Source organism: Thermobia domestica, chromosome 9 (genome assembly GCF_964235325.1).
Source record: "Thermobia domestica chromosome 9, izTheDome1.hap1.1, whole genome shotgun sequence".
NCBI classification, from domain to species: Eukaryota; Metazoa; Arthropoda; class Insecta; order Zygentoma; family Lepismatidae; genus Thermobia; species Thermobia domestica.
Genome location: NC_137462.1, coordinates 68,320,878 through 68,343,554, shown reverse-complemented (window position 1 = coordinate 68,343,554; position 22,677 = coordinate 68,320,878). Strand labels below are relative to the sequence as shown.

The following is a 22,677-nucleotide window of genomic DNA, read 5'->3' as shown; positions in this document are numbered from 1 at the left end:
TTCATTATTCAACCACGTTTGATATTTACAGATCGACCTAATATTTGCAAATGATCTTTGCTAAGAACAAAGAAATAAGCTATTTTGATCTTAGTGCTACGCTATTTAAGACGGAGCTTTCTCTCTAGGTCTAAAATTTAACGTAGGATCCGAACCATATGTTTCCAACAGAGGATCGGACTTAACTTTTCCGCAGGACATGCGAGAACGCCAAGCACTTAGTAACGGGAAATTTCAGAGAAAATGAATATTTAGTTACGTAAATTGAGCACATACGTATTTGTTTAAGTATTGTAAATACTGTATTACAACCTTAAATCTTTTACTTTTATATCTCACGTTTTTGGTATGGGGAGTGAAGGGAGTTCCGTGATTGCTCAAAATGAGTGCAGATGTAATAATTGGTGAAATGAGAAACTTGAAGGGAGCATGAGAAGACGAAGAAAGCCCACAAACACGATGTCATACTACACGATCTCACATGGCATGGGATCGAACCTGTTTCTTGCGGATCTGTTTGGAGGTGTACTTAACGGCCCCGACTTTCCAAAATTTAAGTGGGTGCATATCAATGGTGGGACGTGTTATATGTTTTCAGGGGAGTCTCGATATTTTTTATTGATTCTTTTTTCGTTAAAATATTTTATGAACTATCATGAAGGGGTATATGCTCGATTCTATTCACAATATAGTTCATTTTTTTATTATAGGGACTGCCTTTGAACAGACCAGAGACAGGCAAGGAAGGGAAAGTGTGTTGCTTGGTTAAGTTTGCACAAACATATTTGAAACAAACAATTATGTTTTACAAGTTAGAAATCTTCCATCTCAATGTTTTAATTGCTTATTATTATTATTTGATAGTGGGAAGTGAGAAATATTTATTTTATTTTGTTTCTATCAAACTAAAAGTCTTGTGGATGCTCCGCACTCACAATATTATTTGTGTGGGTGCTGGAGTCTCGGAGCACCAACGTAGTCGGCGCGCATGGAGTACCATGAATTTTTAGAATGATTTTAAAAGTAAACAACGTGGATATACTTAGGTATATAATAATATTCAGACACATACATACGTACACACACACACACGAAATCGTTTAACGTTGTAGGAACACATGCACTACTTAATCTTTATTTCCACCTTCCCTTGGATTTTACAATATTTCCGTAATAGCTTTTGATAAAGACACTATACACTTAATAAAAATTCAATTTTAATATTCTGAATGAAATTCAGCTCCGTAGAGTAATCGACGAGTTTTCGTAGCAACAAACAAATTCCAGAAGTATTCTCATATATATTTAAAATGCAAACCAATGCAATTGTCAGCTTGGCTATCAAAAGAGCTTAATAAAAAATCAGAATGAACTTTTTAAGTCAATAGTTTCACAGCTGATACGTTGTACGTACTTGTCGTCGTCACTGCTGCTCACAATTTCGTAACCGTCTTTGCTGGAAAGACTTTTATCGTCGTCGTCACTGTCAACCCCATAATTAATGACCAGTCTTTCGATTTTTTTCATTTGATATTACATCCTGCTAGCGATACATGAATAAAACGCACAATATGGCGGCAATTGAATGGGAATGTGACCGTTTTTTTCTATGGGAGTAGTATTTTGGATTTGGCTTATTTTTCCTAAGAACTTCAACGAGTTCCACTTTCGTCATACATTCCTGGAAGGGAATATTATTTAAACGAAGCCAATTTTCAATATCTAATTTCTTCGCGCTGGTCGATGGTGGTTTGTTTATCTAATGAGCATTATAAGATGCGTTGTACAGCACAATTACACCTCTTATTCGGCAGCCTTAGTATTAATTTAACCTGCAAACACTTTTCAAAATTTGTTACATTCATATCGTCATAGTAATCACCTGTTTTAGATTGTAATTTGAATATAAGTAGTACATTTTGAACAAATCCTAATCTACCTCCACCATGAACCTTTAGTCGTGGTCCAGAAATACTATCATCTTCGTCTACACTTTGCCAACATTTTTTAACTTTGCAACTTGGATGAATTTACGTTTCATCTATATACAAAATATTTTCCCTTGTTCCCTGTTTTTTAAAAATATTTCTGAAGAAACATGTTTGCCATGCTACATCAAACCTTTCCATAAGTTTGTACCGCTTATCTTTACACTTCTTATATTTAAATCCCATTTCCAGAAGAATTTTCTTAACGTTTCAACACAACCCTATTGACATTTTGGCACAGAAAAGTATTTTGCGTACTATAGGAACTGTTTACTTAATATTTATGTAAAATTCTACGAAATATAATTACATATATCCATATCAACTTCAATAAGTTTTCTTTGTTTTCTCTTACCTGGTGTTGATGATTTCTTTCCCTCTTTGAGTGCTCGTGCCTCTCTTCTTATGTTCTTAATAAATCATTCAGATTTATTCAGCATTTCCTCTTGTCTTATCATAGCATTGTCCCGAGGTAGTATATAGGAATTGACTTCCCTTTCCCCGTCACATAAATCGATGACATTCCGAATTATTTCATGACCTTCGCTGTGCACTGTCTTGTTAGCTATTCTAAGTAGCCTACGATCCTTATTCGTCAAGACCAAACCAAGGATGTTATAAAATATAGGATCTGCACATACAAGAAAATCGTGAAGCCATACGTCATAGCTTCGCCACACCTAGTCTGCCCACTCCGCGCCACTAAGGTCGCAATGTTTCGAGCCAAGAATCATGGCGGAAACGAGAGTAGCCAATCAGACGTGCTGGCTCAGACGATGGTCGATTGTTTTTCGGCTTCATTGAGTTCATATGATGAAGATACGTATGGGCAGATCCTCTATATTATAACATCCTTGGACCAAACGACAGAATGTCAAATAGACAACACAGCCGAGGTCATTCACTTCTTTCCCCAAAGCAAAGGAAAGGTTTCCTCCGTAAGAGAGCAGCGGGGGTTAGGCCGAATTATTTTTCACATATTTTCCGAGGCCGAAATTTTGTAACTTCGTGGAAGTCAAATACTCAAAACTTCTTTTCTTCAGTAAACCTAGATGATTTTCTTTGTTGCCAGCTGTAGAACGTATGATTAAACTCTGTCCAGCCTTAAAATCATATTTTCTATCAGAGAGCATGTGTTCCACAATCACTGAAGTTTTTTTTTTTTTCAGTTATCCTTTGTCTGAAATATGGCTGTATATTTTATCCACAACCAGACATCAGTTTTTACTGATTTTGGTCATTTTCTTGAAAGTCCAGTATGTTTCAATGATTGAATGTTCAGCATTGGTCACCGAACTCAAAGCAAAATCGATTGACAACTGTTTTTCTTCCTCTTCTAATTCAGTCAAAAATGAAAAATCTTTTTAAAATGGGTTAGTATGTGTATCGAATTTTAAGAAATATATACGATACTTTTATTCCAATTGTATTGAGTATATTCAGCGGTGATCCACACTTTTCGCAGATAATATTTTGAATTGGAAAAGACTTAACTCAGTAATTGAACGGAACAACGTGCATAGCAGCTTGAGGTACATTAATAAATTGTCAGGAAAAGAAACAAAAGATTCCCATCTGTTTCATGAGATTACAAATGTAAAGAATTATGCTTCTTCTGCGAAAAAAAAAAATAAAGAATAGAAAACTGTTCAAATGAGAGTAAATTTAAGATGGAGTGAACTGTTGAAAGTTCCATTCCATATTCTCAAGTATGTGATATTGCAGAGTTAGTATGTGGCACTCTGCTACAAATGTTCCGACTGAGAAGATACTTTTTATGATGAATTATTTGTGGACTGATGAAAAATTTCAGTTAAAAATTGAAACTCTTAAACATAAAATGAAAAAAATGAAATGAAATATTTGAGTTTTACGTCCCACGATTATGCCGGTTAAGCTAAAAGAGACTGTGATGATGAGTAATGAATGAAATGGTGGAATGAATAACGAGGGAGGAAACGGGAGAACCCTGAGGAAACCCACGCACACAGTGTTTGTCCAGCACAAAGTTCACTTGGCGGGGGCTGGGACCCCAAGCACCAGAGGTGAATGCTCTACCACTGAGCCACCGTGGCCCCCTGAAACTCTTAAACACATAATAATAACAAATGTAACTATAATTGTACCTGTAGTGAATTCCATAACATGATTTTGCAAAATAGCAAGTTACTACGCGCTGTACATGCAAACGAATAATACCGGTATATCACCAAGCAGTGTATTGATGTTTAGTTGGTAAATAGATGTCACATATTAATAAAGATATTTGTTATTTTGGAAAAAGTTAACAATGTAATGAACGTAAGACAAACCGCATTTATATGTTCAGTGAAATTTTATCCTTCAACATACTTATTTTCTTTTTTTATTAAAGTAACTCTTGCTTGTTACTCCATCAAATTGTTTCAAATGTTTCATCAACCATGCACGTACTTATGCATGAAAGTAGGTATTTGGAGTTGAGTTTAATTCCTTCAATATTGCTGTTGAGTACCTTTTACTTTTTTTTTTCAAACAAACATGAATGGTTAACGTTAAATGAAATAAGGAAACTCGTATTGCCGACGCAGTAGGCTATCATATACTATTATACTTGTGTCCTACTTTTTACTTATCAAAATCTGGTCACCCTATCTCACATGTAACTCTGAAATGTGAATACTAAATAAATAAATAACACTGCATAAATACCACATAATAATACTAAATACATAAATACTAAATTTATAAAAATAAACTTGTACAATTGACTTGTTTAATCTTTAAGGCTTCTTAATAATTTACCCCATAGCTCATCAATTTTAAATCCTGAATTCCAGTACATGACTCTATCGCCTTCTATTTCTTTCCATTTCTTGACTAACCTTCTCTCTTCTTGGCCCAGCACTTTCACTTCACTCCAATTGATTGAATGTCCCGTGTCTCTTGTGTGCTTGTAGTTGCAGTACTGTGTCTCTCTTCAACCTAATGTCGTCCTTATGTTGTTCTATTCACTCCAGCTTCTCTTCCGTTTCGCCAATATAGCACATATCACATTTTCTGCACTGCATCTTATATATAACTCCTACTTTCTCCATTATTCTTTCCTCCTCTTCTTTTTTCGCTTCTCCTTTATTATCTGCAGTAACCTCTTGCTTCCTTTTATATATATGAAGCCAAAGTGGATAGTTGGTGAAACTGTTACACGTTATCTTTTTTTTGCAATAAACGTATTGTTTTACTCAGTGAGTAGTTTAAATCAGATTTAAGTCTGTTAAAAGCAAAACTTGTGTATTGGAAAATATTAAGTTTCTTTAATATGTACGTCCCTCTTTGTTCGTTATCGGCATCGAAAGTGTAACTGTTCACCTCAGCGACCCCAAAAACTATGGATTCGGCACTTATAGCGGTCATTTTCGATCATTTTATACATCTTCCTCTCCTTCCCCCAAGTTGCAGTGCTGAATTAGAATTTAAGCTTCATCGGAGATGTCAGTGTTCATCTCAGCAACCCCGAAAACTATGGGTTCGACACTAAGATCGATAATTTTAAATATATATCCGCACTTCCTTCCTCCAAGTTGCACCTTCAAAGTGAAATGATAAAACCATTTCAGACCCGAACCTCATCTATGTTGAAAGTTTTTGTCGAGATCAGTCTGGTGGTTCAAGTGTTGTTAAGTTACAAATATAGTTACTTTCATTTATATATATATATAGTTACATTCTTTCATTTCTAGTCTACTTAGTTACATTCTAGTATACTTTCATTTATATATATGTTTATAAAAAACTCAGCTATTGCTTCTGCACTATTTCAATGGTTCGTACTTTAATACATCCCTTCCTCAACCATGGTTGCGGAATTGATTAAACGTAATGTTCTTGTATTAAATAAATGTATTTTAAATATATATATTTCTCATTAATTTCAATTAAGTTGCTTTTCAAAGATCCTCTAAAATTTCAGTGACGCACTATGGGCTATAAGCCATTAACTTCTATGGCCAACCTGCTACAAACTACAGACTTAAATATTCGATAAAGCATTTCAGTACTAAGTAGTTGCCACAATACCAATATGAACGTATTTAATTCCAACGGTAACAACTATGTTAGTAACACTAAAATTATTATTAATAATGATAACGAGTAAGGGTTTAGGATGTTTCAGTGTAGGACGTTTCGGTGTAGGATGTTTCGCTGTAGGATGTTTCGGTGTAGGACGTTTCGGTGTACGGATGTTTCGGTGTACGGACGCTACGGTGTAAGGATGGTTCGGTGTAAGCACGCTTGCTGTAAAGGACGTTTCGGTGTATAGCCTAATATTTGATTGCATTAATCATATGCTTGTAATGAACAGGCATGAAGTGTCATAGTGTAGCCACTCTGGAATAGTGTAAACTGATTAACATTGTTATTGAGTCTCATTGTTATTGAGACAGGATGATAATACAACACCAATCCATTCGCAACAATAATTTCTATTCAGAGATGTCCATAGGCGAGTTTTATAGAATAATAATCAAATTTACTGCAAAATATTCAGCATTATTTCTAAATTGAAATAAATATATTGTACAAAGTTCCTGAGACACAGTAATAATATATACAAACTGAATAATACCTCAAAGGAATTTTTGGCGTGGGAGACCCGGGTTCGATTTCCGGTGAGAGCTCATGTGGTTCGGATTCCACGTTAATCAGTATGTGGACGTCTCATATAGCCTCGCTGCTGAACGGGACGTTAAACTCAGAATCAACTCATCTCAACTCAAAGGAATTTTGTTGAAAAAAATATAATTACATAGAATCACTCAACTAAGAATCTAAAATTGTACACAATTCCTTTTAAGACTGTAATCACATCGTCAGATTTGTAATTTTCACAAACGTTGTTCAGTCTCTTCGTAACATCGGCGTATTTTTTTTTTTTTTTGTTCTGACTTCATATCCGCCAATTAACTTATTTTTTCTATTTGAACAGCACTAACAAGGAGACTTACGGAAGTGTAATTTACTGATTTGAATGAAACTTTGCATACTTGTAGAATATCAGAAAATAATCGTCACTTTTTTTAAATTTTATTTTTGGCAATGGTGCGGGTTTAAGGGTAGAAACCACTCTTTGAACGTTAGAGGTGGCCTCCAAGCATAAACAGAAAGCAATCATTAAAATAGAAGATTAAATGATACGACCAGCTTACTGTCAAGAAGGTTTTAGGACAGATGATTCAGAACCTGACCTTGAAATTACAAAATTCAAATTGGCGGATCCAATATGATGATTACAATTACAAATAGTCTTCTGGTTTGAAATGTTCTGCAGTTAGCCAAGAACAATTATAATTGGCAGGGGCTACTGAGAGAAGGTGCAGACTGATTTGAAACCCCTTTTTGTACTTATTTTAACAGGACGTTTGATTAAATCTATAACCAAAAAGTTAGAAGCCAATGCCAATGCATTTGTCGCGAATGTGAAGCAACACATATTGGAAAATTAAATATTTATAACTCTGATCAATAGGTTTAATTTTTAAATGCAGACGGGACGTACTCTAGTGTTTACAGGGACACAAACAGTAGAAAGTGTGGTACAGTCAGTAAATTCTATGACTCGTAGCTACATCATACAGCCTTTAATTTCTGCAAATAGTGTTTTGTTATTACCACTTTTAATTGTTTTGTAGGAAAACAATGGAACATTTGGTCTTATAGTCCAACACAACCTCTCTAAATTTGAAGATATCCTTGTAAAAGCATCAAATCCGGAAAAATTAACATTAAGTCTTGTGAGATCATGGTTCCAAGAAATTTTTCTTCAAGCGTCTAATGCAAAGTCCATTTTGTTATTAGTTTCGTGGAGTGGTCACAATTCAACTTTGACCTATTTTAAGAACAAAAGAGTAACTCATAATAGAAACAATTTCTGCAGGAACAACTGGTAGGATTCAGCCTCTTGTTTTGTTCTTTAGGCCGTTAAAATTTTCTTGAGACATTTTTCTGACACTGTCCTTCTCTACAACTATAACATGAATTTACATCTCCGTAATGATATAATTAAGATCTCATCACTGATTCATAATCAGTTTTCTTTTCCTAGATTTGCTAATCTTATTGGGTATGCATGGTATAAAAGCGGTTATTGGAAGAAAAACCACATGTGTTTGAAAATTTTCTTTCAAAGATTGTGCAGCATTTTGCGATTTGTGCACAGTTATTGCCGTAATATGGTGTGTGTGGTGTACACAATGTTTATGCATCACACACTTTTTACTATATATCATTACCGTAAAACGTTTTCCCAATCAATTAATAATTATAACATTTGAGGATATAAGAAGTACTGACATAGAGTGAAGCGAGGGGACTCACTATAAATAAGTAACCCTTGCCAATTACAGAAACATTTAATTTTTATTTTATTTATTAATTTATATGTTCTACTTCGTGAATTTATTTCTCCCTAACGAATAATTTTCATTTTGAAGAGTGGACGTTTCGGTGTAAACATTAGAACTTTTACACCGAACCAGCCTCACACCTAAACATCCTTACACCGAGCATTCCGCACACCAAAACGTCCTACACCGAAACAGTCGTATCCCAGGAGTAGTTAATTACGAGTATGACAATTATTTGCTACAGAAAGACTTATGTACAAGAAATATATGTGTAAAAATAATTTACTTCAAAACAACAAAAGGAAAGCAAAATTTATGACGTACATAACTAAAACACAATATTATGTTACTAATATGAAGTCAATGGTGTGGAAATAGAGAAAAACATACATTATGAAAGATCTGGGAATCACATTTGGTAGAAAGTTAAAATTTTGTCAACATAGAAATATATCATGGAAAGAGTAAGAAAGGACAATAGGCTTCATTTATTTATTTATTTATTTATTATTTCAGAACGATACAATATGTATTTATACAAATAACTTGTAAGAACTAAGGCTCTGTAATATGAAACAGTATATCTAAAACTTTGACTAACATATTGACAGTATTCTTCTTACGGACGCGATGGTAGCGCCACAAGAGATTTTTAGGACTTCTGCACTTTAGGACTTCTGCAGTTTAGGACTTCTGCACTTTAGGACTTCTGCCTTTTAGGACTTCTGCCTCGGTATGATTTTTAGGACTTCTGCCGTTTAGGACTTCTGCGTTTTAGGACTTCTGCCGTTTAGGACTTCTGCCGCGATATGATTTTTAGGACTTGTGCCTTTTAGGACTTCTGCCTTTTAGGACTTCTGCCATTTAGGACTTGAGCCGCGAAATAATTTTTAGGACTTGTGCATTTTAGGTCTAATGCCGTTTAGGACTTCTGCCTTTTAGGACTTCTGCCATTTAGGACATCTGCCGCGTCCCCAAATATTCCACTGTTAATGTGATGTTACTGCCGCTACTTAAACTAAATGACCGAGGCCACAGTTTATTAAGAGCTACGCCTCCTTTTGTCGTAGTTGGTTGCAGTTAGGGTTTGTAAGAGTGGAAATGTTATGTAATTGGGGAGGGCGCTGTCAACTCAGCCGATCATATTGACGACTATACTTTGTAAAGTACAGCACAGTCACTGTATGTTTGGCGAAACTATACTATATGCAGTCCGTCTGGTTATTGGACTAGTGCGTGCCCTATATAAAGTGCAACTACCGTTTATACTCATTCTATCAGTGCAAGAAATCATAATCTGTCTTTACAATCTCGTCGCTATTCGTCAAAAGTGTTCATACATGGGAGAAGTGAAACTGTGTTTGTTATGTTGTTATGTGCGTTATGATTGTATGTGGTTCGTGTCTTGCAGTTCCCTAGGAGGGCTTAGACATTTACAACAGTTCGGGATTCAATCCTTTCTGTTTTGGACGTCTCCTTTAGAATTCAATAGCAGTTCGGACTTTCTACCAAAGCCGACCATATAACCGCTGGACAACACGGTTCAAAGTTTGGGTCAGAACATTTTGGGAAATTGACATAAAAGCTTATTTTAATTGTATTCGCAATGGCAATACAATTTAATAATACGAAAATTATTATATTGCATAGGCATTAGTTATTTGTGCTGGAAAAAAGTAAATTCAAATCTCTCAAACTAGAAAATATAAATTTATACCATGATCATTATTTTAATAAAGAATATGCAAAATTTCACTTTTCACTTTAGTAAACAGCACCAAAACTGCACAAACACATATTACATTACATTTTGGCACTTTGTTTTAAATAATTAAATGTAATAAAATTTAACACTTGGCCCAATTATTCTTATTACAATCGCGAAAGACACGATAGTCGCAAGGCACCGATTAAACTTCACTACATCGTACGTTTTTTATTAATTCGCACTTTCACTTTTCACTCACTTTAATGCTGGAGAAAAGTAATTTCTGGCGGTTCCAGGGGGATGTCCTTAAGGTGGAGAGATGAATTTCCTTACTTTCCATTTTATCTTCTTTTGGGCGGTGTTTGTTTTTTCATTGTGCTTTTGTAAATTCACATAATTTTTTACATACTGCGAGGTTACAAGCTATTATCGCACCAAAAACAATTGTCAAACTAACTTGGCTTTTCTCCCCGCCTTTCCCTGTTTAGCAGAGAGGCTCGCCATGCACCCTGTTAATGTTAGAGCTAAAAATAACTATGTCTGTACATCAAGTGGTCACTGAAAAGGACACAAGTAACAGACGATTGCTCGGAATGAGGATACTGTCTTGTTTTGATTGTACAGGCTATTATTCTCACTATGAATAAGGCCAGTACTCTAATTCTCCAATTCCAACCAAAGAGAAATTCAGAGTTGAAGACTTTTATAGTAGTGATGACAATGCATCTTGTGCAAGCGTTCCTTCTTCAGGACACATTAAAGAGGGAAAATTTATTCGTGTTATATAAAGGGTACAAAAAAGATCATTTCAGTACATTGCACTGGGAAGGATGGTGAAGTGAATGTTGAGTATCTTATTCATTGTGATAAAGACATGAGACTATGGAAGAGCAACCTTAATGATATTACTTACAGTTGTAATGTTCATGAAGTTACTGAAGTTCTTCCACAACCAGAAATTATTGTAAAAGGGCAGCGTGGGTTTTATAATTTTTAAGTATAGAATGGTAAACAAATACTCTGTCTATGTTTTTTTAAATTTAATAATACATTTGCTTCTATAGTATTATGAAAGATAAAAATCGGTCTCTTACATTTATTATTGAACACGGACAAAAGTCACAGTCTTTTAGGTAAAATCTTGTTTTATAAAAGTTATGTGAAAAATATATGAATCGCATCAAATTTATACTTTCCAACAAACAAAGCTTGTATGATGAAATGGTATGTTTATTTTCAGACTTCTTGTCTAATAGCCGTCGAGTTTCAGGTTAGAATTTGTGTCATAGGCTATATTCTTTAAGATAGCATGTTGCTGTTCCTAGTTTCTCACATAGAAATGTGAATATAAATTAGACTGAACGACTGTGATGTTACTGTTATATATAATTTTCTAAAACATACAATATATTTTATATGTTTGTATGCATATTGTAATTAAAACTAAGTATTATGTCATACATGTCGCTTTATTATTTTATGTTCTCCCTATTCTTTATATACACTGCTCCACAAAACTTAAGCAACCCGAGAGAACGTGGTATAAGTGACGTGTGGGGCCCATTCAACACTGGTTAGTGGCATGCACATACACAGAGACACACAGGCAAGGAGAGCAAACACTCTATCGCATAAGCAGCATTGTTGCAAGCGCGGTGAACAACTTATGCCATGAGCCGTACACCACAGCCCAGTAGTGTCCGAGGCTCTAAGCATTGAGTTAGTGGTTCTTGTGTGGGGTACACACCTTGCAATGGCTGGTAGACGACATTTGAGTGACTTTGACCGCGGGCAAACCATTGGGCGGTGGAATTCGGCCGATCGCAAGTGGAAGTGGCGCAGGAATTCAACGTGATCAAAAGTGTTGTGTCGAGGCTGTGCAATCGCTTTCAAAATGGAGGTGAAGTCAGTAGACGTCATGGAGGAGGCCGTCCGAAGAAGACGTCGGCCGTCGAGGACCGATTTCGCACAATTTCTGTCAAACGTAACCTTCAAGCTTCATGCTCTCAACTGGCCAATGAGTTGTTTCAGGCTACAGGACAACGCGTGAGTCGTGAAACTGTTCGTCGGCGACTCAATAGAGCAGGACTGTATGCAAAAAGGCCTGCGCTGTGTGTGCCATGAAACTGGAGCAGAAACGTGCAGTTACACATGGTGTCAGGAACATGTTGTATGGGGGGAACACCAGTGGGCGCGTGTCATGTTCTCCAATGAGTCGAGATTCAGCCTGTCGTCAGATTCTGATCGGGCTTTAGTGTGGAGAGAGCCAGGAGCACGCTATCATCCAAACTTCATTGCTAAACGTTCTCCTATGGCGGTGGTTCCATTATGGTGTGAGGTGGAATTATGCTGGACGGGAAAACGGATCTCCATATTGTGCAACATGGCACTATGAGAGCACAACGGTACCTGGATGAAATTCTCAATACACATGTGTGCAATTTCCGCGGAGCATTTGGCCCAGACTTCCTGTTCATGGATGATAATGCCCACCCACACCGTGCTCATCGTGTGTCCGAGTATCTGGAGAGCGAAGGCATTACGCGTATTGCATGGCCTGTATATTCGCCGGACTTGAATCTCTTCGAGCATGTGTGGGATGCTCTTGGGCGGCGAATAACGCAGCGCAGTTCACCAGCACACACTCTCCCTGACCTGCAAACAGCTCTCCTCGAGGAGTGGCGCCATCTGCCACAAGACTTGATCAACACTCTGATTTGCAGCATGGAGGCCAGATGTTGTGCCTGTATAACTATTCGTGGCGGTTACATGCCATATTGACTGCCTATGCCCTCGCACAACCCAGCTTCACCTGTTGAGGTATCGTCGTGCTGAACTTTTTGGTCACCCTGTACATCCTAACTGTATTGTTCGTTTTCATATGTGTTGCATTGTGCATCTGGACCGTCTGTTTGTCCATTATACTTGGTGCAGTGATCGTGTCGTTTTATTTTCTGCCACTTTCTTCGAGTTGCTTAAGTTTTGTGGAGCAGTGTAATAATATAATTTAAACTTTGCTTCGCGCTCTGACTCCTTTACGTTTTAACTATAGTTAAAAATTTCCTTGTATTAACGTTTACGGTTATGTGAATCTCTGACTGCCAGTTATGACCATAAAATTAAAACATTGTGTCATTCTCCTGGCTTCGTGGCATTCTCCTGAACCATGGATTTCTCTTTTCACTGTAAAAATGGTGAAAACCTTAATAAATGAATTGGCCTCGACCATGAATGGTTTAAATTTTTAGTGCGTATGGTGAGTGCTTATTATGAGAACGATATTTTAATTATTTAAGTTTCGCCATTTTTAGTCTCCAAAAAACCAATTTATTTGCAAATGACCCATATCTATATCTATATCTATCTATCTATCTATCTATCTATCTATATATATATATATATATATATATATATATATATATATATATATATATATATATATATATATATATATATATATATATATGTATGTATGTATGTATGTTCAAGATATTTATGAAGTGGAAAAACAATGCTATGGAGGAACAGGGAAGCAGAGTTGTCTTCAACATTGGGAGGTGAGCAGATTTGAAGCTTATACTGGGGGGACATCAATTTCACCTCACTTTCTTTTGTTTCAATCGGACACAAATCATTTTTTTCCCCCAAAAAACACGTTTAAAATCGGATTATTGGGGGCATAGTCCCGCTCAGTTCCAAGATTGGAGGAGACATGTCCTCCTTATCCCCCTCAGGATTTGCGCCAGTGTTGCCGAACTGATGGAAGCTGTGAAACAAGCTTTCACTCAAGTTACACCTGCAATGCTCTGCAAAATGTCGCACAGAACCTGGCGGTGTATTATCCTTCGTCATGAGAATAACGGTCGACAGACTGTTCCTTTGGACAGTTAATGTTTCCTATTTCAATAAAATTTCTCGAAAACATTGTTGTTCATGTCATTCAGTTCTTTGTGTGTAGTTATTTATATACGTCTAGTGATTTATGCTACTTATTTTCAGGGGTTACGGGACTTTGTAGCCATCCTGTACAATAGCAGGCGTTGATAAAGCAATTATTATTTAGTTATGTGTCAAATCACGTTATTCACTCTTGTAATAAGTTTTCTGTTTTATTCTGCTACTACTACTAAAATAATAATAATAATAATAATAATAATAATAATAATAATAATAATAATAATAATAATAACTTAATAATAATAAAGTTGCCATTTCAATTGGTTATCTGTCAATCTCCTATCATTTAATTTGTTAAAGCGATCGAGACTTCGTAGCTTTCTCAGGTTTCAAGTACGAGTATATTATTAAGTACAACAAAAATAATATGTAAACGTGTTTATTGAATAGCATTTACTTATTATCTTAGGCACTTGTGACGAAAGTTCATATTTTTTTTGTTCACATCTTTAGTTGTGCAATAAAAAAACAATAATAAATGCTGTTTACAAATACAGTATATTCAAATACAAAAATAATGCTCTATATATTAATTACTACGAACTTTGTAAAAGTAAAAAAAAAACTGCTTCTTTTGAGTAAATTCCTCGTAAATTGTCAAATTTTCGCTCTAATTCTGAAAGTATTGATAAGAAAAGACGAAATGAGTTATTTAAATATAAGGTTACACGCGAAAGGATGGAAAACACTAAGATAGAGGAACGTATAACGTAATTAGCGCCTCCCACACTTGCAACTTCACGTTTCTAAAAGGAAAGAAGATATTTGGAGACAAAGGTGTAAGATGATATCTTGGTACTTTAGACTTTACCAGCTTTTCATTACTGTATGATTTCATTATTTTGAATTATAATGCTTTCAGAATTAAAGTGAAATTCAACAATTAACATGAAATTTTATTAACAAAAATACAATTAAGATTCTGGACTTTTCAGAACACTTTTTTTTTCAACAAGTTTTCTTAAAATTGTACATACAAACATACATGTATATATATATATATATGAAATAATGTAAAAATAATATATGGATGACTATTTATCAGTCTATATTTAAAGCTTATAGTATATCGCAATTTGTAGCGGTCTGTAGAGAGTCTCAGTTACATTGAGGCCGTAGATTTCGACTTTGAAAAATTAGAAGGTGGTAGCATTAGTATACAACAAAATGTGATATTATGACTGCATGTTGACCAAATAAAAACACTCCTATAAAAAACATAGTTACTCTTTTAACACTGATATAAATTATAGGTAACAATGAAAATATTAAAAAAAAAAAAAATAGCATTTTGTGGTTATCGCTACTGGCAAAACTTAAGTAGTATCAATCGTCAAAATCTCTTTTGTTCCTAGTGATCTATTTGTCTGCGAACTTCAGTTATAATAAATGAAACGTGTATTGTTTATACAACTTGCTTTTTTTTCTTGTTGCACTACAAATTATTTTTCTAAAATAGAGTGGATCAGAGTGTAAATTGATGCAATAAACACATTTAAACAGTGTTTAAACTTTGCAAATTGAGGTTCAAACCTCCCGTAACAGCTTCCTGAACTAATAAACATCTCTCTCTCTCTCTCTCTCTCTCTCTATATATATATATATATATATATATATATATATATATATATATATATATATATATATATATATATATATATATATATAACTTCATGGAAGCAAATAATCTTATACATTTCTGTAAAATTCCTCTCCTACGAGTGTAAGTAGAGGAAGCAAGCTGGTTACATGCTCAGACGACATGCTGGCAAGACAAGAAGCGCTGAGAGAGATACGTAAAGCATTAAAGAAAAGGAAGATAAACAGCAGTATACGAATCATAATCTTCTGATATAGACTAAGATTCTAACGTATGTGCCCATTGCGTCATTAATGAGGCAATTTAATAAAAACTGGATACATATTGTTACTTTTTCATGTTATTGACTCTTGAATGAACATGTTTAATGTTCTTTTTAACATTTTTAATGACTGAATTAGTTTGTTTAGTTTTGAGCTTGAAACTGATATGATTTTGAAAATATTACTAAAAGGAAAGGACATGAACCTATCATTCGGACATCCGAATCTTGTATACCAATACACGTTTTTCCCCTCATACCTATTCCGTTTATCAACACAAAACTTGGTATACACATTTCTTATCCTCTATAGTATTGTTTGAGATGCAATTGGATTGTGTGCTTTTACCCGGCGCCACTCCAGAGGGGTCCAAAGTTGAGGGAAGGGATTTCTAGAGGGAATTTTCCCGACATTCTTCCAATTTTACCTGTTCAGGTATGTTAGGGGCCTCAATACATATCACCTTTGGAAAGCTTGTTTCATGCTGAAGAGAAGAAGAGAATAAACCATGACTTTCCAATGAACAATGTTGCTGCAATAGCTATTTCACTGCGAGTCTACGATTTTCTTTATAATAACAGGGTTAATGGGCCCCAGGGACTTACTTCGTTGTCCATGGAACCTAATTTTTTGTGCATGGACATATCTTTGTTATGTTTATCGAATGGACTAGGTTTGATTCGGATGTCCGGATGACACGATCATGTCCGTTGCTTGTAAGCTAAGGAATTTGCTATATATTTTGTTAAGAGAAACGACTACTTCTTCGCGTAAAACAACATAACAAATACAAAAAGCTATATTATGTCAAGTTTCGTTTCTGAGAACAAAAGCTCCAATTCTACTGGTGTAAGATTCCAGGTTTTTAATGGAAATAAAATATTGAGAAGTATCAAAAGATACTCGGTGAAAGGGCGAAGTGGCGTAACTTGAAAACTTGATTTTGAGTTATGAGCACCATCTATCCTCATTTAACCTTCTCTATCAACTATAAATTTCATACCGGAATTCCTTATATTAACATAGGTATGAACGTTCTAAAAATGGCGTATTTTGAAATGTAAAGCAAGATATAACGTTGAACGAGACATTTTAAATCGCTCTCCTGCAAAGTTATAAAAATCAAGATACGCCAATTCGCCCTTTCACCGACGTATGTCTAAAGATGTCGCACAGAGCTCAATCGTTTGAAGCTTAAAAAATGACATATTCCTAATTCATGAAATGGGGGAAGGGGAGCCAACACCTTTGTTGCCCCCAATATAAAGCTCCTAGTACTGGCTACTTCGGCTACTATAAACACTGCTTCCAACCTAACAATACTTTTCAAATTAAACACGATTTCTATTTACACAATAATGAAAACACACAATCCAGTTTCTCATGTGGTAAAAATATTAAAAAAAGGAAGTTCCCAACACACTGTAGCCTATTTGTAGGCTTTTGTTACTGAACAACCAGTGTTGCATCCTCCTCACGTCGCCCTCTGACCTTTTTGTAAATCGCTTTGGCACCCCTGGTTAGAAGGTTTCCTTTGGGTTTTCTCTCTTTTTCCTGGTTCCTTGCAAACAACAGAAACACTTGTTCCAAAGTTGTTTCAGAAATAGAATAATCTTCAACTGCTGAATAATCTCTTCTTATCTCTTCCATCGCAGAGAACAACTTCGCCAAAGAAGTATATGGATTTGTTACGTGATAATGTAACAGCTCCTAGAAATGTAATAATTCTAATTAGACATGATTTATTTATTGAACCAACTAAAAATGATACACAAAGATAATTGTTTGAGATTTAAAACGATGGAAATCCATTGCATCTCCGCTGAATTTTAGCCCCATGTTTTACTACAGTGGGTATTCTCGTTGCCTCGTACACCACCACCCCTCAGAAATCCACCATTACCTCTAGCGAGTAAGATAATGGGATATTCCGATTGTGTGACTCCTTCGTGGCTTAGTCTATTAGTTATACCTACTGGTGGAGGGAACTCCTCTAGCGAGTAGAAGTCTAGCGGCAACTCTAGTGTCGGCACCAGAGCGTTAAGACAAGCTCACATCACTGTTTTGGTGTAAAGACACCACAAGGCAATTTATCCCACGGTATGACCAGACCCGGCGGAGTTTAATCTATTTCTGGGAGTCTCTGACAAAATTATTAGCGTTTTCGCCTTCCATGAGAGAGATCCAGACTTAACATACGACTGAGGAATATGTGGTTCGCATCCTTTAATTGTAATTATTTATCTACTCCTTATATAGCTTCGGTGATGGAAAGGAACGCTAAATTTTCAATAAATAAAATCTGAAAGCCTGACATGTAATATAAACGATTTTAAATAAGTGAGAGACAGTGGTTCTTTGCAGAAAAATATGATAACGTTTGTCAAGTTTGAGCTTCTAGTGACCGACTTTTGCTGTTACTTCATTATCTTTTTGTACCACTAGTATATTTCAGCATTATTATATATATATATATATTCATAGATAATTACTTAAATTATTGGGCCGATGTTACTTAAATTATTCTATTTCAAAATAATACGAAATAAACACTTCGATTATCTATCGTGTCTATTCCTGTTAACTAACGCCAATTCCAAAGCAATGCACACTCCTCGGTAAGCACCTTTTATATTAGTATTCATACCTTCTCGAACAACTCGTACTTATAACTTTCTCATATTGATTCCATCCTCGACATACATTAATTTACAATTTACTTTCAGGAATCAATCTTTGTACTTTTCGCAATTGATGCAGGCTTCCAAATCTCCGTTATTTACATTATTTTTTTTTTCTAATTTGATCACAAATTTCTCGCAATACAACTGATAATTTCTATCTTTTTCTTATTTCCCGCTGTTATAATTTTATAAAACATTTACAACCCAATTCTTTTCTTATCCTTACAACATTCACTGTTTTTCAAACAGAATTAAATTGTACATAACTTAAGAAAGTAACAAACTTATTTTAACTTAAAGAAATTTTATTAACTGCAGAGGATCAAATAGGATTATAACTTTGCTTCATTGGTTGAGAATGGATTCCCAATTCGATTCGAAACGGTCCATATCACAGGTAACACACAGTAAGACAGAAAATTTAGATTTGGTGTAGTAATCCTTCCACATGTAGCCTATAACTTAGAACTTCGGCCATCCTCTTACACTGCCTTCTTTCTTAAGGGTGCCCTTGTAGGCTTGTCACTTAACGCCGTTCACGACGTGAAAAAGATCATCGAGTCTTTCTTTTGATCAAAACCCCACCCTCTACTATTATTTAGCAAGAAATTGCATCACTTGGAGAAGAGTTGAAAGACCCTATATTACAATTCCCTCTAGTTTCAGAGTGAACTTGTAAAAATTAGTATTGCCTCCAGAAATTGATACTTCCGAGTGTGTTATTATTAGTACCTCACATATTGAGTGACCGACATTTATCATTTTATTGCTACTACAAAGTATAGATCGTATTATGACATTTATTTTATATTGAAAACTTTATATGCAAGATTTTTCTTTTTCAAAAAAGGAAAATGTCATCTTTAAAAAAATGAAGTTTCGTTATTTGGCGTTGAGTACTGAAATCCTTCTTTTAAAATTTTATCATTACTGGAATCAGTGATAGAGAAAAATGCTAAAAGTAAATGAGGTAAGACCAGAAAAGCGGATACAACGCAATCTGCTGAATTACCTGGCGTTCATCTTTCAATATACAAGGTTGAAGATGCCTTTCAACAGTACGATTTAAGGCTTCTAAAACGTCTTCCTGAGTGGACGCTTTCAGCTTTATTAAAATAGTAAATCCTTGGCAAAATTTTGATTTCAAATGTTGGATGCTACCAAAACACACAAACTGACCATTGACCATAATTCCAACTTTATTACATAAGGCTTCACATTCTTCCATACTGTAAAATAAATCACTAATGTTAGTATCAATTATTAGTCGTGAAACTTTCATAAATTTATAGTATTATAGACTATTAATATATTTTGGAACAGACAGGTTTTACTAATGAGTTATGAAAAATGTTTTAAAAGGTGTGATTTTTTAGAGAAATAAATACACTAGTATCAGTAATGAAGAATGCTTATTGAAACGAACTGACGCATGAATTAATATTAACAGTATTTTCATTATAATAATCTTTACATTAAATTACTGGAATTTTCGACAGTAACTTGTATCTTCATCGGCAATGTTATTTAAAACAATAAACCCAGAACTTATGAACAGATTCATAGATTTTTAAAGCATTAAGGAAGTAGCCATATACCACACCTTTGCATACACATAATGTTATGAAGTTATTTATGGAGTAGCTAAGAAAAGTGAGATGGTTTATGGTTACTGTTTTAAAAATATCGCTGAAGTAGATAAATTAATATTAAAAATTTCGGTAATTTAACATCAAAACGTATTCTTAAGTTAAGTTTACAGCTTATAAGTAATGAAAGAATTAACTATATACAACTAAACACTCTGCTAAACCTTATTCAAATTATGCAATATACTTATGTTAACTGCACAGATTTCTCGTGGCTGAGCGGTTAGCGTCTGCACCTTTGGCCTGGGAAACCTGGGTTCCATTCCCGTGGTTCGAATCTAACGTTAAGCTGTAGTTCCACGTCTCATATAGCCTCGCTGCTGACAGCCTGCACGTAGTCGGTTATTCAAAATAGTAGCATACAAAGAAGGGAAACACCACAAACAATAAAATATAATACAATAAAATATAAAGTTAATTCCATCTTATATAATACAGAATTAATACCTATATTATATAGCAGCATTATTTGTAGGAATCATATAAGATGCACAATATGGTCCCCAATAATTTAAAATACCTAAATAGGTATAATTAGATTATAACTTTAGAAAGAATGCATTTTAATCTTTCATTTCCTAAACTATGCTTTTCAGTCAAAGTAATGATTCATTCGAGTAGAGTAGTCCCTACTATAAAGAAGTGAAATACGTGACTAATGTGTCATACGTTTAGAAACTCTTCACTGCATCAGATGGAATTTGGGTAATAATTGTTAGTTCATAAGTATTTGCTAATAATAATAATAATAATAATAATAATAATAATAATAATAATAATAATAATAATAATAATAATAATAATAATAATAATAATAATAATAAAACAGTCCGCAAAGGAAGTTGGAAAGCAGATATCCTTCTGTTGACTCGTCACATATTATAACTTCCGAATTTGAGTATATAGAGACTTCCTGATACAAGAAATATGCATACATTACTGAATTGCACGAATCTAATATGACAAATGCGGGAGAAGAAAGAAGAGATTTTTAGCACGTTTGTTTGTTGCAGTTTCATGTAAAATGTCTTGTAAACTACAATCATTTTCTGTATCATAACAGACTGAGGCAGTTTATATCATATTCAAACATCTATGAATTGCCAGGGTTGAAAAAATCTTTACATTTAAAAACAAAATTAGAAATCCGTATTGTTAATTATATTATTATCGAAAAACTGTTTCTAGAACGGAGATAAATTTTGGTGTGTTGATACGAAAATTTTGTATTGTAATTCTATTGTTATTGAGAAATTAATACAAGAATTGAAGTAAGTTTTGTTATGATGGGATGAAAATTAGTATTTTTAATTGTATTACTATTGAAAAACTAAAACCAGAAATGAGATAATTTTTGGTATGATCCAAACGTTCGTTGACTGTATAATTATTGAAAAAAAAAAAACAGAATTGAGATAATATTTGGCATGGTGACGTGAAAAACTTGTATTGTTAATTGTATTATTATTGAGAAACCAATGTACCAGAATTGAGATAATTAGCTTATTTGAATTATACTCAGAATTTGACAGAGGTAATTTTATTCTTGCTACTTGTTTCTTTTAAACACGAACAGGTAAGAAATTCGTAACAAAGAGCTTTCTGACGCACAGAAAACAAATATATAATTCACTTTCACGAATTCAGAAAATTCCACCCCAACGAGGAAAATTTACTTAGCATCAATCTTTTAAACGACTGAAGTACAAGTAAAGGACGACACCTTGGGATTACTGGAGAATGACAACGAAAGAATCTAAGAATAAACTAGCAAAATTTACCTGATGTAGTCAAAACTATAGCTAGATATAGCAAAACTTAACTGTATAGTCATCTTTCAAGGATTAAACCTTACAAAAAAATCGCTTAGAAAACAATGATTCACCTACAATATATTTAAGCTCGCGGTACAAATCCGAAAACAAACTGAAACAGGGAAATAAATAAAATTGATATAACAAATGCATGTTCGGTTTGTTCTGGAAAAGTAAAATTCGGATGGGCATTATCAGTTAAGTATGCTATCCACGTCTCGAAGAACTTACGGGGATATATAACATAAGCTAGCAACATGTTACTATTTAACAAAATGAAATCGAGAGAAAATAATATGAAATAATACAGATCGATAAAAGAACCACGTTCCATTTTCCTCTCACAGAAAGAGATTGTATTGAACTGCATAACAAATATATATTTTTTTAAATGCCCTTTTATGTTGGTAGCAGAAAGATTTCCTCCAAGCTTTTCTTAAGAAGGTTCAAACTAAAAGCAACAAAAGCCAAATGATGAAGGAAGAGCATTTAAAAATTTCCCAGCATCCTCCGCAGATGGAAAAGACAAATCAATGATAATGTTTGTTCCTAGAAAGTAAATAAGTGATTCATCATCTTTCAAATATACTTTGGCGTTAGTCAACCCAAAATATTCAGGTTAAGAATTTTG

General features: G+C 34.4%; 1 protein-coding gene across 1 annotated transcript in view; it reads right to left on the bottom strand.

The window, feature by feature from the left end:
• Positions 1-15,714: 15,714 nt before the first annotated feature.
• LOC145694715 (phospholipid-transporting ATPase ABCA3-like) overlaps positions 15,715-22,677 on the bottom strand; it is a 142,578-nt gene continuing 135,615 nt past the window's right edge. The window contains exons 25-26 of the mRNA XM_081771245.1: positions 19,596-19,812; positions 15,715-17,609 (exon numbers count right to left, since the gene is read on the bottom strand). Of these exons, the coding sequence (XP_081627371.1) occupies positions 17,346-17,609; positions 19,596-19,812 (481 nt within the window). The 3' untranslated portion in view covers positions 15,715-17,345. The remainder of the gene's footprint in view (positions 17,610-19,595; positions 19,813-22,677) is intronic.